The sequence below is a fragment of the Nicotiana sylvestris genome, chromosome 10 (genome assembly GCF_000393655.2).
Source record: "Nicotiana sylvestris chromosome 10, ASM39365v2, whole genome shotgun sequence".
Taxonomy (NCBI): domain Eukaryota; kingdom Viridiplantae; phylum Streptophyta; class Magnoliopsida; order Solanales; family Solanaceae; genus Nicotiana; species Nicotiana sylvestris.
In genome coordinates this window covers 78,053,551-78,070,087 of record NC_091066.1, presented here as the reverse complement: position 1 = coordinate 78,070,087, position 16,537 = coordinate 78,053,551, and the positions used below count along the sequence as shown (strand labels likewise).

Sequence of the window (16,537 nt, the reverse complement as noted above, 5' to 3'; positions counted from 1 at the left end):
ATCAAAGTTTCGACTTTAATTTGTTTATCTAATTAGAGATTGTAGAATTCTTAGTTGCTTTCTGTGACGGGCTTGTTTACCACAGCATTAGAAGTTAGAAAAAAATTGCACTTACCTAAACATATATGATGGATCTTTAGCTTTCAGAATCCGTTATTATTTCGCATATGAATTAGTATGAAGTTGGACAGAAACAGACTTTCATCCAGACAGTTTTAACATTTCTCTTCCTTTTCTTTTTAACATGAAGAGAAAAACAGATGCTCTGTGAATATATTATGACCATGAATAGAAAAGAAATTTGTCCTTCGTCATTTGAATGCAAGTGCTGTCAATCTGCAATCAATAGAGACTAGTGATGTTGCCCAACAAACTTTTGGATTCTGAGTATAACACATTAACACTTTAGTAAAACTTAGGCATAACGATAAAATGTCAAAAAAATATTCATTTCTTTTTCAACGTCAACGAAATTATATAAAATGGACAACATGATGAAGGTAGCACCATTGTTTTTATGAGACACAAGATCTAAGAACTATAGTTGTACACCAAGTCCGAAAGTGTATACAGGATTTTAAGTCATTATGTGTGCAAAGTACTATTGCACCAACTACTATTTGGTAGCAGTGGATGCAAACTCAGTATAACTAACAGATCAATTTAATTTTGGAAAATTAACTTCAGCATGTCCATGGATTTAAGGCCCTTTCGGAAGTAGGACGTAAACTTCGGTGAAACCAGGTATAGAATTAGCGTTCACTACTACAGTGATAATGTTTGGCTTCTTCGGACCATAGTTGTTTTTCTTATAATGTACTAACAAGATTTTCTAATTCCAGCTATTCCAATTGATAATTGTTGTAATTATTTCCACGAGTCACTCTAGTTCCAACTAGCGGAACCATAACTCACGTTATATACGTTCAACTAAGCCGATTTACTGTCACTTTATCACATATCCAAATAATCAAAGTACTGCAAAGAGCTTCAAAACGATTGTCTCGGGAGTAGTCCAATGAAAATCATGTCTAATTTGTTAAAACCAAACATGTACATCAAATCAGAACCAAAAAAAATCACAAAATAATGCTCTATAAATCATATAGGAAGTAATTAAGTAGTTAATCAAGGTGGCAAGAAAGATGAGTGAAAAACGATCGACCGGACGGTATAGTTGGGGAAATGGTTGTTTCTTACATATTTTGGACTATCACTCCATGGAAGAATATGTTACAGCTAAAGTACAAACGGAATGAACTGTTTAAACAAGATCCTTGAACAAATGTGACAGCGTCACCACAGAAAAACAGAATCTCTGAAAGGACTTTCCATCTAACTATAACATTCAATTCGCACTATCATTGGAATTTGAATTGTTAATAGACTTTATTAAACTCGTTTCCCGTCCTTGTGAAACTTCATTTGCCTTGGGATATTAAAATATTTCCTTTGCAACCCAAGTCGAGAGCAACTCTGAACAGCCAATTCTTTTCCTCAAAACAGCCTGATTAGCTTCAGCCATAGCAAGATCTACCATTTCTAAAGGAGGGAGGGAACAGTTACAACCAGCATTTAGACCAATGCATCATAATTTTTCTTGACCACACAACGTTAGTTAAATGGAATTACTCATTAAACAGTACATAGATCGCCACCACTATATATATATTATAGCAACCACGCACATATGAGATTGGCCCCCTCTCGAGCACATAACAAATACCAACATATTTCATTGAAGCAGATTACTAACTCAACAAAGAAAACTGACAAATACCATATCACACAGCTCTTACAACATCAAACTGTATATGCCTCGATAATTCAGTAAATAGAAAGAGTTCATATTTTTACATCTGATAAGGAATAGAAGGAAATCCTTATTGCATTGCACCTACAGTAGATTTATTCCTGCTCCCAACATTTCCCTGCAGAAAAATGTAGATTAATGCTGACACAGCACCAGCTTGCAGAAGATCATCGGAGCACCCTGTGCCTCCTGCAGAAACTTCTATGTGAAAGGAGAAAAAATGGATTATACCCGCAAATTTGTTAACAGTCAAAGGATGCAAAAAGCACCTTCGCTGGTACAGCCTCTCAAAGTTGAAGAAAATAATAACAAATGAAAGAAGATCCACAAGGGAAGCAACAATAGAGAAAGCCAGTATATAAATGCTCCAAGACTGTATGAAACCTTTTTTGACAAGAAGCTTTGATGTTACAACTCCTGTACATGTACACGATTCTGGCACGGTACCTAAAAATAATCTAAAGAAAAATACTATCATGGAGGAATCTCAAGGTAAAGTTACAATGCACCTAGAAGCTAATTTAATGAAGCTAACTCCGCATTCGTTTCCTCTGACTTCCATCTTCCAGACCCTAGAGAAAATCAATTTCCAAATATAGAAAACAAATTAGAAACCTTAAACATTAGCCCTGAATCAACAAGCATATCCCCAGCATTTTGGGAAAAGTAAATATACAAGCAAGTCTTGAACATTTAAACAGTTTTGAGATTTAAAAACGCACCAGCAATTATGATAACCACTAAATACTAAGTAATGACTTTCAGGAGCTACAATTCCTCTGTCTCCACAACTTGCACCTAGCTATAGAATCAGCCACTCATGTTTCGCAGGTAAACTGTGTTGCTTTTTCTAATCACTTAGAAAGGCATGCACTATTTGTCACCAAGTACTAAACAACTTCAAGAACAAACTATAGAGATTCAAGCTTTGAGCTACTAGCCAACTTTATGTCCTCAACCACCTAATAGCTGTTAGGAATACGACTATCAGGGAATTTTTTTTTTTTTTTTTGATAAGGTAAGATATTACTAAAAGCAGTATCAACAAAATACTGCAATAAATACAAAGAGCTAGACTTGGTACAACTATCAGGCAAATTAAAGGCACTACCGATTGAATTCCATTTTACGTGTAGGTAAGATATTCAGGAATAAGACACAATGATATTTAACATGCAATCAAATCATCTAAAGCAACAACTCCTCAGTCCCAAACAAGTTGGGGAGTCCCAATCAAGTCATCTAACCCCCCCCCCCCACACACACACACACACACAAAAAAAAAAAAAAAAACAGAGAGGGGGGGGAAGAGGGGAGCCCACCTCATCCACTCTTCTGGAGTCCTCATGTGGAGTTGCACTAGATTCAGACCTGCATTTTGCATGAATAATTGGACCCAACTGAGACTTTTCCATTCCAGCAGTTGACCCACTTGGTGCATTCATATAGACGGCCCCCTTATACATCCATTCTTCAGTCTCGTCACTGTAAAAATCATCAAAAGGCTCTCCACACAGTGCACAAACATTTTGCTCATCATCAGCAGGCACGGCCAATTCTTCATCATCCTTCTTTTCCACAACTTGCTCAGCGGGTAGAAATCCAGGAGCTGCATCAGATCCCAAAGCCTCCGTACCACTAAGCCACATATTGACACTTACAAACCACTTACGAGAAGACTTCTGCTTGCGATTTTTTGATACTCGATTCTTAGTTACATGCCAATCCATGTGACTGCTGTGAGCCTCTTGGCATTTAAATCGTAGGCCACAAGTTTTGCACTGTCTTGGAAGATCGGCATATAAAGCAGTTACCGCAGAATCCTGACGAACCTTAAGGAGATCCGGATTAAAATCAAGGCCCACAGAATCCTAAAAATTGAATCACATGGCTGAGAAAAATCTTCACGAGAAAATTGACAGTTGAGAAAGCTTGACATAGAATAAATATCCAGTACCTGTGGGGGAGCCTGATTTGTCAACGAAATCAAACCTTGGGCCATGAGTGAGCTAATCAAGCTTGAAAAGCCCCCTGCCGGAGGGTTAGGAGTAACCTGACCTAGATTTTGGGATGTTGGCGTGAATTGAGATGACATGGGAAGTGGGCCTCTGGGCAAAGGTGGTAAGGCCCCTGACGAGAATTGTGAAGATGTATTTGGGATATTAACCAATGGCAGAGGCACCTGCGTACCTGAAACTGGCAGGGGCATCAGAGTACCTACAGAAGAACCAGGACCCTGTGGAGTGTATCCATAAATTGGCGGTAATAGCAAATGGTTCGAGGCTGGAAGTGAGGCACTTGGAACCGTAGTCTGATGCATACGCTGAGAAAACAATAGCTGAGATTCTGCTGAAGCCACTTGTTCAGAGTTTTGAAGACTTGCAGAAAATGATGCAGGATGTTGACTAGGAAATTGCGGAAACTTGATATATGAGTTGCTCTTCGAATTATCAATCTGTTGCCCAGGAAGAACTGACTTGTCCAGATTATGATTGACAACTGAACTGCTAGCATTCTTTACTTCAAAAGGACTTCTGATATGTTGATGAGGCAGAACAAAAGGTTTTGAAGTCAAAGATTGGGGATTATGCACATCTGTGGGAGGCCATGGTACAATCGGGACCCGTCCAGTAATAGCCCGAATATCCTGAACTGAAAAGTCAAAAGTAGGATTCATTCTTGGCGGAATATATGGCGGCCTCCAAGTATGTCCATCGGCAACCAAATTGCTAATCAAAGGATGCTTTGGTTCACCAGTCACTAATGAGATTCCACTTCCTTCAACCTTTAAATGTCTTTGATGCAACAGTGGCACATTTTCTGGAAGTTTTTGAAGATAATGTGAACCTGAAATCAGAGATGTCTCATCGCAATATCCAGTAATTTTATTTCTCGCCCCTCGACCAGACTGCCAAAAGAACTGACATAATTTCAATATGAAAAAAAAACATTCTTTTCCGCGAGGAAACAAAACCATGCCCTTACAAGACAAAGGAGCAAATGAATTTACTTATGGTGCATTATGATGATATCTTGACCAGGAAAACAAATGTTAGAATTACAGGTCCAGTCCACAACTGTGAAATAACTCGCTTACATGATAAATAGACCAAATAAAGCCACTAGGCTCCAATTAGGTTTGTTTAAGCCAATGAGAAGGCAGAAAAAGAATTCCAATCTGAACAATGGGCTGAAGATAAGATAACCAGAAATGCTGTTACGGGTAATTTTTATTGCTCTTATATCAGAGACATCAACAAAGTTTGAAGAGCATCCACAAGCAAAAAAAAAAGGAAAAGATAACTGCATGCGACAAGACATCAATACTAACCGAGTGAACATCATCCAAGGAAGAATCATGAACTGACGAATATTGTCCTCGATTAGACCAGCTCCTTCTAGGATCAGTCACTAAAGGCACAGCATGTTGTGAATCTAAGCCAGGTCTCGTCCTAATACTCTGAGGATGACGAATAGATGTTGACAAATCATTAAAAGGACTCTGATCTGCTAAAGTTGGACTCATATCTTCCCAATTGAATTCTTCCTCTTCAGTATTTTGCCACGTCTTTACGGCTATCCTTTCGCCTAAGCTATTCATAGCAGCATTCCCCATCTTTCTTTGCCTCTGATTGGCTAATTTTTCCCTTTCATCAATTCCATAAGCATCAATCAAAGCTCTAGGTCCTTGAAGATCAAAATCCTTGTTCAGACCATATTTAACAGGAATGTCTGGTTGCTGATTGGCATCATCAGGCAAAATTCTCTGCCACTCATTCCTCTCATCATCTCTACCTCTTACTCTGTTAAGCCCATAATCAAGTGCAGAATGAGATGGTGAGGCCCCTTCTCTGAGTCCTATGGCAGAATTATCCACTGCAAACTCATCAAGGGTGGGTGACAATGACCTCGCGGGCCCCACTCTATAAGGAGAGGATGACCTTGCATTCCTTGAAGCTGTAGACAAAACTTGCTTAGCTTCCAGATCTGAAGATATATGGCCTGCAGGATTTTCAGCTCTAACCTGCAACAGTCAAACTTCACTGTGAGAAATTCTACTCATCATCACTTTTTGCAGTTAAAAATCCCTCCACATGTTTGACACCGAAGTGTAAATCTATTAACAAGTATAATAAAGCAAGGTGGCCACTGTAATTCAACTTTGAAGCCTATAACATTTTTCCAAAATAGTACCCTTAAATGCAAATAATTTACACATTTAGGCTCGTTATTCAATGACAGATGAAGATGTTACCCAAAGGATTAAAACTAGATGGTTGAAACGGTGCTACTGGAGTGTTATGTGATAGAAGTGCCTACCTAAGTGAAAGGTAAGTTCTATCTAACAGCTATAAGACCGACAATGTTATATGGTAGTGAATGTCGGGCTACTAAAGTCCAACATATCCACAAGATGAATGTTGCAAATATGTGAATGCTACGATGGAGGTGCGGTCAAAACAAGATTAGATGAGATAGAAAAGACCACATTCTCAAGAGGTGCAAGCAGCACGCATTGAGGATAAATGAGAGAAGGTCACTTGAAATAGTTTGATCATGTCTTGAGTCGCCTTACAGATGGCATCGGTCCGGAGGTGTAAAACTATGGTAAATGAAGGAGTTAAAAGGGAATGAAATAGACCTAAAATCATATGGAAAAAAGTTGTCTCGAAAGACATGCAAATTTTTGGATTTTGGAATCAATGCAGACTTGCTAAAGATAGGGCACAATGGAAGAAAAAGATCTCGTATAGGTTATACTTACTAGTTAGGAATAGGATTTAAATTTGTCAGAGAACTTCTAAAATTATTACTCCCGTTGTTTCAATTTAGATGACAAACTTTCCTTATGAGTTTGTTCCACAAAGAATGAAACATTTCTACAATTGGAAATAATTCAACTTTAAACTCTTCATTTTACCCATTTCAATGGAAGAAAAAGATCTCGTATAGGTTATACTTACTAGTTAGGAATAGGATTTAAATTTGTCAGAGAACTTCTAAAATTATTACTCCCGTTGTTTCAATTTAGATGACAAACTTTCCTTATGAGTTTGCTCCACAAAGAATGAAATATTTCTACAATTGGAAATAATTCAACTTTAAACTCTTCATTTTACCCATTTTACCTTTAATGAGAAGCTTTTATAACCACACAAATGTCATGGCCCCACAAAGCTTTTACCCCTTAGCTGTTAAGACCACAAGTTTCAAAAGTCTTCTTTTTTTTCCTTAAACTCCGTGTCGAGTCAAAGTACCTCATCTAAATTGAAACGGAGGGAGTACTATTTTTCTTTTTATATTACTATTATTTCTATATATAAAACTATTTTTCACTAACACTCTCATTTTATTTTGGTATGATGATGATATGAGCAGAGCTTAAAGAAAGAAGTGAGTATTCATATCGCCGATCCCAACTTTGCTTGGGACTGACTCTCAATAGTTGTTGTTGTTGTAATACCCTTATAACTACCTAATCTATATGACATGTCACTTACTATGCTTGATATACAGCGAAACACTTTGAGATCATTGGGTAGTCATCAAATCTACTTGTCTCTCCTAGCTAGGAGACTTGGACGGAGGGAAGGTAAGTGCACATATGCAACCCTTCAATATCGAATTTGGTGTTATAACAAGACATATTTTTAAGAAACACCCAAAGCACAACTTTCTAGTTGGTGAAGTGAATAAGAAATTACCAAATAAAGAAAGGTTCTGGATTTTTATGTCAGATACTGGAGAGAGCAGGAAAACTAAGGATTTATCTTTAGTCTAAGTGTTATTTATTATGCAAATGCCTAGAAGTTTCTTTTTCTAGAATCTCTATTTGGAGCTATCCAGTGTTATTAGCCATCGGTTTGTCTACTAAAGTAATGAAGCCATGCGAAGCAAGGGGTTATCGACTTATCACTTTAGAAAGTGTGTGATTCGAACAATGACACACAAGGTGATCCCAGCAGAAAAGTTGGGTTCTTTAAATCTCAACTTTAAGGAGTTCTATTTATATCGGCATTATAGTATGATAGTGAAATTAGGTATTTAAATTACAGTTTGATTATTAAATTACCAAATTCTAATATATTTGATATTGTTTACTTGTGTAAGCTGTGCACTTCATTTCAAAGAAGCGCACGCTTCACATCTCACTTTCCATTTCAAGTCTTATATACTTTATCGCTTTTTTGCACTTTTCGCTTTTAAAAACACTGGATTATCTGTTCCCTTTTTTTCCGTTACTCCCTATGTTCCGGTTTTGGTGGCACTATTTACAAAAGATTTGCACAAAAGTACAACCCAACACACTGCATTGCACCTACGTAACCATATTTTTAAGTTTACAACCATATATCTCATTGTTTTTGGCAGCAGTGTATTTACACCTAATATACAATATTATACACTCATATAACACTGTATACAAATTTTGGATTACATCTCCTACTAACTTCAACTCACGAAAAAAATCACCAAATAGCATACCTATTCACCAAATAGCTTCAAATTCTAACCACAACTTCCAAATGACATCCCCAACGGACCCCAATTATCAATTTGTCAAAAATTTCAATCACAAACCCCATTTATGAGTTTTTATGCTTTTAAAACCCCCAACAATGAAGTTTTAAATTTATCACGTTAATATACCTAACAATGTTTAAATCTGTGATGATAAACATGAATATCAGTCTCAAATCAGTTTCTAACTCAGATCTTCTTAATACCTTGTTAATAGGTGAAAAGAAGTTTCAAAATATATAAATAAAAAAAATAGGCTAAACTAAGTTTGAGAAAAGAATATTCGCTAAAATTGGATGGGGAAGTACCCCACCTGTAATTATTTCACTATTTCCTTTGTACCCAAAGAATGACACATTTATATTTGAAAACAATCAGCTCTAAACTTCCTATTTTACCCTTAATTTTATAGCCACAACAATCTCATGGCATGTTTAAGATCACAAGTTTCAAAAGTTTGTCTTTTTTTAACAAACTTCGTGCCCAGTCAAACACTGTCGCATAAATTGAAACGGAGGGAGTACTATAGACACTTGTAGCAAAATTAAAAGGTACAACATTGCTTCAATCCAAAGCTAAAACGGGTCCACTGAATCTTCACTATCTATTTCGTTTTGAAGTATTTTATACTATGATCATCAAGAATTTAGTTAATTGACGAACTATACACTAGTCGTCAACCTACCCCAGCCCTTTTATACGAACTTGGGACTAGCAATATGAGCAAGCTCACACAAATTTATTTGAAGAAAAAAAAGAGAATATTGGACACACGTCCAATCTTGTCGCATGGCTTACTCGAGAACAACTTGAAAACATGGCATTAGATTGATGTCCATACTTAATAGTAATTGCTTTGACTATAGTATGTACACCTTTTGTTCATCGGTATCCCCGAAGGGACTAGTCCATACACCATTTATGTTCTTAACCATAGCAAGAAAGATCCTTAATTGCAGGTTCAAAATCCAAATACATACCAATAGATTCAAAGAAGAAGGTTTTTCTCACTTTGTTAAGCAACAGAGAGAATATCCAAAGACCCCAAAGTTTCGATTTGGGACTATTTAGTGACAGGTATAGGACGTGCGATCAAACAGAAGAATTAACATGTCCTAAATGTTATTTACATAAAAAAGAATGGACACACGTTTACAGGCTAAAAAATGTGCGGCTAGTTAAGCTGCTCGGACTCTTCACTTTTGGTGCTACACCCGTGTCGACACGACGTGGCTGTGGACGCGGGCGTGGTATCCATATCGGATATGATCAACCGATTTTGGGTACTTTGACCAAAATTGAAAGAGAAATTCGGGACAAATATAGTAATTTTTTAAATCAAAACAAAAGCTAGGGTGAAATTGAAGAAAATGTAATAGTTTACATATAGAAATTTCTATGTTAGTCATTATCCTTTTATCTCCATGGATTCTCCTCTTGATCAGTATTTTCTCCTTCTCATAATACCTTGTAAGCTTTCCACATAATGTCTCATAGTTTAGACATATTTTTATAACTCTAGTTTTAGATTTTGAATTAATTTTAGCCGAGTGTCTGCACCTATATTCATATCCCCTTCCCCCCAAATAAAAAAAAATCCGGAACAATCCGACTTCTAGATCCACACCCATATCGGACACTCACACCCGAGTTCGAGCAACTTAAGCAGCTAGAGAGTGTGCTTCGCGTATTATTTTTTTCATCAATGATCCAACTTGCATATTAATCCTTTTCCAGACTCAGCTTTACTTGTTCCTTCACTACCTAGATCTCCCAAATTGAAAATGGGGCAGAAGGCTTTAAACTTTTAAAATGCCAAGATTAAAGCCCTCTACCTACTCTTGTTGAAGACGTTTTCATAATTGTGGCCACCTCCTTAAATCTTATTTAACCATTTGGAATATTGGGTATGGATATGAGAACCAAGGGGGAACAGATGAGCAATTAAAACAGATACTTAATACAGCACCAGAAAACTTAAAACAATCTGCAGATAGAGATAATTCAAACGAGAAAACTTGCTAAAGGGAATAGATGTCAAGTCGGGAATAAGGATTCACTAAAAGCTTACTGAATCAATAGTGGAGTGCCCAAGCTGACGCCTTGCTTCCAAATATTTTGGATTTACATGAATGCCATGAGTTGGTCGCGGTGATTCAGATGCTCTTGATGAAGTCAAGCCAGAAGATTGTTGGGCCCCCGACTGGGAAAACTGGAGGCGAGTCTCAATTTTGCGGAGGACAGGTGCTGGGAACACAGTTGACCACGTCCCGAAGAGGTGGCGCATTGCAGGATGCATGCTAGGGTGCACTTGCCTGTATGCCTCACAGAAAACCTTGGAAATAGAAATATTAAATTAAATAATATAAAGTGGTACAACAACACCATAACAATGAGCCAAAACCTGATAATTTTACTCACCTCAGGTAAATGGGCAGAGAAATGCCTGACATAATCCCTGCCAATATTCTTTACAATACTATCCAGAAGGTATAATGAGGGTAGTTTCTGTTCTACTGGGACCTAAAAAAAGAGAATAAACTGAGAATGCAGCAAACTATGGGCAACTAGTACATAAAAATGACAAGCTACAAGCAAAATTTTACTGGTTCTCCTGACAGATAAAAAATAAGAAAATGCAGAGACTCTACTTGTAAACATAAACAAAATGAGTACACACTTCTTTGACAAATTTTCTAACAAAGTACTGGTCAGATTTAGCTTAACCTAAACAGTTATTACAGGTGATCAATAGAGGTAATGAATGGTCTAAATGCACTTGATTAGTAATCCTTAAAACTCAAACCCTTGTGAACTTGATAATTTTCAAAACGAGTAGGGAGACAATTAAGATTTCAGCTATAATCCTTAAAACTCAAAACCCCTGTGAACTAGATAATTTTCAAAACGAGTACAAGGTCAGCTGAATCATGACAAGATAATATCCCGGATTTTGGAGCTGCGTCATTCAGCTCTACAAGTATCTGTCAACTGGAGTGGGTTAAAGCATCTAATTTTATTTGAAATTACTTATCCCAAGGACTTCCACACCATAACTAGTACATTTTCATACTAGAATTCAGTTTAGCATTCACAGAATACGTGGCAATAAAAGTAACCGTTGCAGTAAGCGGCATTCCAAAACCCTAAAAACAGAGTAGAATAAAACTCTTACCTCAAGAATGCGAGAACAAATGGCGTCAGCGATGCCTTGACCGTGTTCTCTCTGTTCGCCGGCAATTATGGTGAGGTCAGTAATGACAGGCTTAGAATTGAAAGTTAAATCGGACAAAAAGAGCTCGTAAAGCCTAACAATCTCGTCCATGGTCGGGGGCAACACGATAACATCATCATCGTCGTCGATGACCGGCATAGAGGAAGCCCTAAGTTCCTCCTCTCTTTCCTTTAAAGCCGCCCTAAATCGTTCGATTATAGAAGGTGACGGCAAGGGTTTTGGTGGCGCCGCCACAACGGCATCGTTTTGGATTGGCTTAGAGCTCGCAAAACCGCCGGCTAAAGCCATTGAGTTAGGGTTAGGGTTTAAGCCACCGGTGACGGAGGGGAAGGATCCGGGGTAGGCGGGGTGTTTAGAAGGAGAAAGAGAGAGGGATAGGTGTTAAGTTGTGGTGGGTGCCCATTAGAGGGAATGGGAGCCCCCCGAACTGAACTGATAAATCCATGTCCTAAAAGGACCAAATTGCTGTAATAAGGAAAAATATTGTGAATAAATTGCTTCCCAATATTGTAATAGGAAAAGGTCCTTAAATGCCCCCTTTACTATTAGAAATTGTTTAAAATTACATATATTGTTAGATCAGAAGTAACCCTATTGTTTTATTATTCAAACACATATAACCCCTAATTTACACGTGGCACGCATCCAAGATTGTTGGTCCATCTAATCTTATATTACACTTGACTTGTCCCGCTACCCAGTACCCATAACCGTACCCTCTCCAACCAATTTAAAGCCCGAGCTCTAACCTTATGAACCATATTTCTTGTCCTTTATTGGAGAAATGCTTATTCGTATCGCCAACAATCTATATTTATTTTGATAGTGTAATAGTTTGTTGTAGATCTATCTAAAAAAACGTTTACTGTAAACTCTCTAGATATGAGGATTCGTCAAGAAGGAGACCCGGATACAAAAAAATGGAAATAAACCAATTCACAGTTTTAAAAACTCTTTTGCATCCTTAACACATACATGTTCTCGACGAGGCAGCATGAACTTCCTTATGAACCAATAATGTGTAGAAAATAAATAAGGGGATGAGCTAAACAACAGTGATCTAGACTAATAATTTTTGGTTGCTCGATTCTCCATTGTTGGAGTAGTCTATGGAAGTAATACATTTGTTCTCTTAATAAAAAATCTTCATTTGGGGACTTCCTTCATATCCTATGACTTAAGACTATTTAATATTTTTTTTGGAGAAGTAATTGAAATCGAACACCTAAAAGACTTTCCCCTTACTATATTAACGTCTTCCTTGACTTTCACAACTATGCATCTTTTAGGTTTTCTACGTTTGTTTTCTTTTATTCTTTTTTGGGTTGGGATTTAGGGTGGGTTGGGGAAGGAGACAGGTTTGGTCAGAATCAGAGTTGTCATTGCATATGCTAGAGCAAAGTAGAGACTTCAAAGCTCACATCACTTATTATGTTGGGTGTTTTTGGTCATCTTATTCTATCACTCTTTTTGCTGGATTCTTTCAGGTTGATCTTGGATGTTATAGAGGAGTTTGTGGGGATGAAGGTAAAGGAGAAGATGATATGGGCAGATAGGAGGTGGGCATGTGATATGTTAATTCTGTCAGCTAGGCCAGTGGTAGAGTGGGGAGGAGCTTGAAGGAGAGGGCATCAAGGGTGTTGGAGTTTGTTGGGTTTCTTTGAGGTTGATCGTTCATAAAGTTAGGGTTCAGACTTTGAATTTGTTGAAGAGGGTTAGGTTAGGGGTTCTGGGTACCGGGTAATGGGGCGGGTCAAGTGTAAAATAAGACCAGACACTACTAAAAAACCAGGGTTTAGCGACGGACAAAATCTGTAGCTAAACAGAAAAATCCGTCGCTAATCTCATTTAGCGACGGATTATCAAAAGATTCTTCTAGCAACGAGCATTTTAGCGACAGATTAGCGACGACGTTCGTAGCTAAATCCAGTTTTTTTTGTAGTGAGATGGACCAACAATCTTGGATGAGTTCCACATGTCCAGTCCGTTAAGTTAGGGGTATATGTGTTTGAATAGTAAAACGGTAGGGGTATTTCTGATCCAATAGTATAACGGAGGGTAATTTTAAACAATTTCTAATAGTAAAGGGGTATTTCAGGACCTTTTCCGGTATGACTATATGTGTAGTGTGTACATACCTGTTTCTATTGATGCGCCTTATTTTTCTTTTTTGCTCTATTTTAGAAGAATTCGTATTTAGTGTATGTTTTAAATTTTAATATTCAGAGTTTACTACAGGAATAAAATAGTACTTGTTAAAAAACTAAGCTTGGAGGAGAAAGGTGTGTTGGTTGCCTATATTAGGGCGATTAAGGATATGTATGATGGAAGTAAGACCCGGGTTAGGACAGTAGAAGGTTACTCGGAGCATTTTTCGGTTGTTATGGGGTTACACCAAGGATTCTGCGCTAAGTACATTCTTATTTGCTCTGGTGATGGACATACTAACATACCATATTCAAGGGGAGGTGCCATGGTGTATATTATTCGCTGATGACACAATTCTGATTGATGAGACGCAAGGTGGTATTAACGAGAGGCTGGAGGTTTGGAGATAGACCCTTGAGTCTAAGGGTTTCAAGCTGAGTTGGACCAAGACGGAATACTTGGAGTACAAGTTTAGCGCCGAGCCGAGGGAGGCGTGCATGGACGTGAGGCTTGAATCATAGGTCATCTTCAGTAGAGGCAGTTTCAAGTACCTTAGGTCGGTTATCTATGGGGATGGGGAGATCGACGAGGATGTCACACACCGTATTAGGGTGGGGTGGATGAAGTGGAGGTTAGCGTATGGAGTCCTGTGTGATAAGAAAGTACCACCGTTACTCAAAGGTAAATTTTATAGAGCGGTGGTTAGATCGGCCATGGTGTATGGGGCTGAGTGTTGACCAGTTAACAACTCACATATCTAAAAAAATGAGAGTAGCAAAAATGAGGATGTTGAGGTAGATGTGCGGGCACACGAGGATGGATAAGTTCAGGAATGATGATATTCGAGAGAAGATGGACGTGGCTCCCATTTATGAAGATGCGGAAAGCGAGACTCAGATGGTTCGGGCATACAGAGGAGAAGCCCAGATGCACCAGTGAGGATGTGTGAGCGGCTGGCTTTGGAAGGCATGAGAAGAGGTAGGGGCGGCCTAAGAAATATTTGGGATAGGTGATCAGGCAGAACATGGTGCAACTTCAGATTTCCGATGACATGACCATTGATAGGAAGTTGTAGAGGTCGAGTATTAGGGTTGTAGGGTAGGGTCGTAACTATTTGAGGCTAGTCTAATAGGATTTTTGTCTTAGACTGCTAGTGGTTAATATTGTATTCTCACTACTCTTTCGTTTTATAGTGCCGGTTCTATTTACGGGTTATTACTACTATTTTCATCTATTTTTTGGCTTTTATAATGTTGTTATTATTCATTTAGTTTCTATTGATGGTACTGATATATTGTCTCTTTTCGTCTTTTTGAGCCAAGGATTTTTCGAAAACAACCTCTCTACTCCCTCCGGATAGGGGTAAGGTCTATGTACACACTACCCTTCCCAAACCCCACTAATGAAATTTTACTGGGTCGTTGTTGTTGTTTTTAAAAAACTAAACTCAAAATAATAGTATGAAACAATAAAATAGACAATAGATGTAGAGAGGAAGATAGAACTTTCTTATTTTATCAAGTGATTTCCAAGTCTCTACAATATCACTTCTCATCTTCTATTTATAGTATTACATAGAGGTATATAAAAGAATGACATAAACATGACATTAAACATTTTAGATCATGGAGAAAGATCATGTGGGAGGTTATGGAGGTATGAAAGTACAACCATAATTCCATAAGTATTGGAGTAGTAAGAGTTATAGAGATGATGGAGAAGATTAGTGGGTATTACTCCTTTATTAAATTATGGACATCCACTATTAGATAATTATTTATAATACTCCTCCTTGGATGTCCATATATAACGTGCCTCGTTAAAACCTTACTATGAAAAACCGTGTGGGAAAATAATTCTAGTGAAGGAAAAAGAGTACATATATCTAGTAGTACGCATTACTTGCTGCCTCATTAAAAACCTTGCCAGGAAAACCCAGTGGGATAAAACCTTAGCTAAGAAAAAAAATAGTAGAACGCGTATTTGCCTCCCCCTGATGGAAACATCAATTTATTTCTCCAAAATAACGCATTCTGGTCATGTATACCAACTTCTCAAATATTGAGGTTGCTCATACTTTATTGAACAGATCCACCAAATTATCAAGCAAACAAATTTGTCGAACATCTATTTCACCGTTCAGTGAAGATTTTGTCTGATAAAGAACTTTGATGAAATATTTGTTTTATTCTGTCATCTTCAATATATCCTTCTTTCAATTGACATAAGCAGACATCATCGTTTTTACTATTATTGGAATCTTCTCTTCAAAGAAAAATCACACATGTGTTATGTGTTGAGTCATTTGCTTTATCAGTTGCTAGTATATTGGCATGACTTGAATAAGTATCAACAACTGACACTGCCTTGTGAAATAAAAATATGGCAGTACCCTCACATGCGAATAAATTGTTTGAATAACGAACTTCAGGAAATGCCTGCATTTGCATAACCAACAAAACCTTGACAATATTTGTTAGAATAAATAAATCTATATCAAGAATTTCTTTTGCAATATAATACTAATCGTATTCCAATATCTCCACCACATAGTAGTAAATATATATCTCGCTAGCATATTATTATACTCATAATTTTAGCAAGATACATTCGTGCATCAATTGCTCTAAGATACTCATGTACGCCATGATTGCTCTAATCCATATAAGGATTTGCTGAAACTTTACTTAATAAATTTGTTGGGAACCTTTATATGCTTCAAAACAATTAAAATACTTTCAAGGATTTATATTATACGCATATCAAATGTATTGTCAGACCAAAATCTGAAATGACTGCGTCCACCGCAGGAGAACATG

General features: G+C 37.5%; 2 protein-coding genes across 2 annotated transcripts; one reads left to right on the top strand and one right to left on the bottom strand.

The window, feature by feature from the left end:
• Window positions 1–2,145: 2,145 nt before the first annotated feature.
• On the bottom strand, window positions 2,146–12,031 carry LOC104240702 (polyadenylation and cleavage factor homolog 4). The gene is made up of 7 exons (XM_009795580.2): window positions 11,511–12,031; window positions 10,757–10,858; window positions 10,407–10,670; window positions 5,145–5,837; window positions 3,771–4,721; window positions 3,136–3,684; window positions 2,146–2,385 (listed from the first exon to the last, which is right to left on the bottom strand). Exons 1-7 carry the CDS (start codon window positions 11,856–11,858, stop codon window positions 2,344–2,346), a joined length of 2,949 nt encoding a protein of 982 aa, XP_009793882.1. The 5' UTR covers window positions 11,859–12,031; the 3' UTR covers window positions 2,146–2,343.
• Window positions 12,032–12,679: 648 nt separating this feature from the next.
• On the top strand, window positions 12,680–14,064 carry LOC138879575 (uncharacterized). Its single transcript, XM_070159190.1, has 4 exons — window positions 12,680–12,685; window positions 12,907–12,971; window positions 13,058–13,129; window positions 13,797–14,064. Exons 1-4 carry the CDS (start codon window positions 12,680–12,682, stop codon window positions 14,062–14,064), a joined length of 411 nt encoding a protein of 136 aa, XP_070015291.1.
• The last annotated feature ends 2,473 nt before the right edge of the window (window positions 14,065–16,537 follow it).

Excerpts from the sequence above, each read along its gene's own strand:
- LOC104240702 (XM_009795580.2), bottom strand. The coding sequence starts at position 11,858 with ATGGCTTTAGCCGGCGGTTTTGCGAGCTCTAAGCCAATCCAAAACGAT. Across the intron at positions 4,722-5,144 it reads CCTTGGATGATGTTCACTCG|TCTGGTCGAGGGGCGAGAAA; the intron begins GTTAGTATTGAT and ends TTCTTTTGGCAG. Across the intron at positions 3,685-3,770 it reads CAAATCAGGCTCCCCCACAG|GATTCTGTGGGCCTTGATTT; the intron begins GTACTGGATATT and ends TTCAATTTTTAG.
- LOC138879575 (XM_070159190.1), top strand. Across the intron at positions 12,972-13,057 it reads ATTGCATATGCTAGAGCAAA|GTTGATCTTGGATGTTATAG; the intron begins GTAGAGACTTCA and ends GGATTCTTTCAG. Across the intron at positions 13,130-13,796 it reads ATGATATGGGCAGATAGGAG|AGTTTACTACAGGAATAAAA; the intron begins GTGGGCATGTGA and ends TTTAATATTCAG.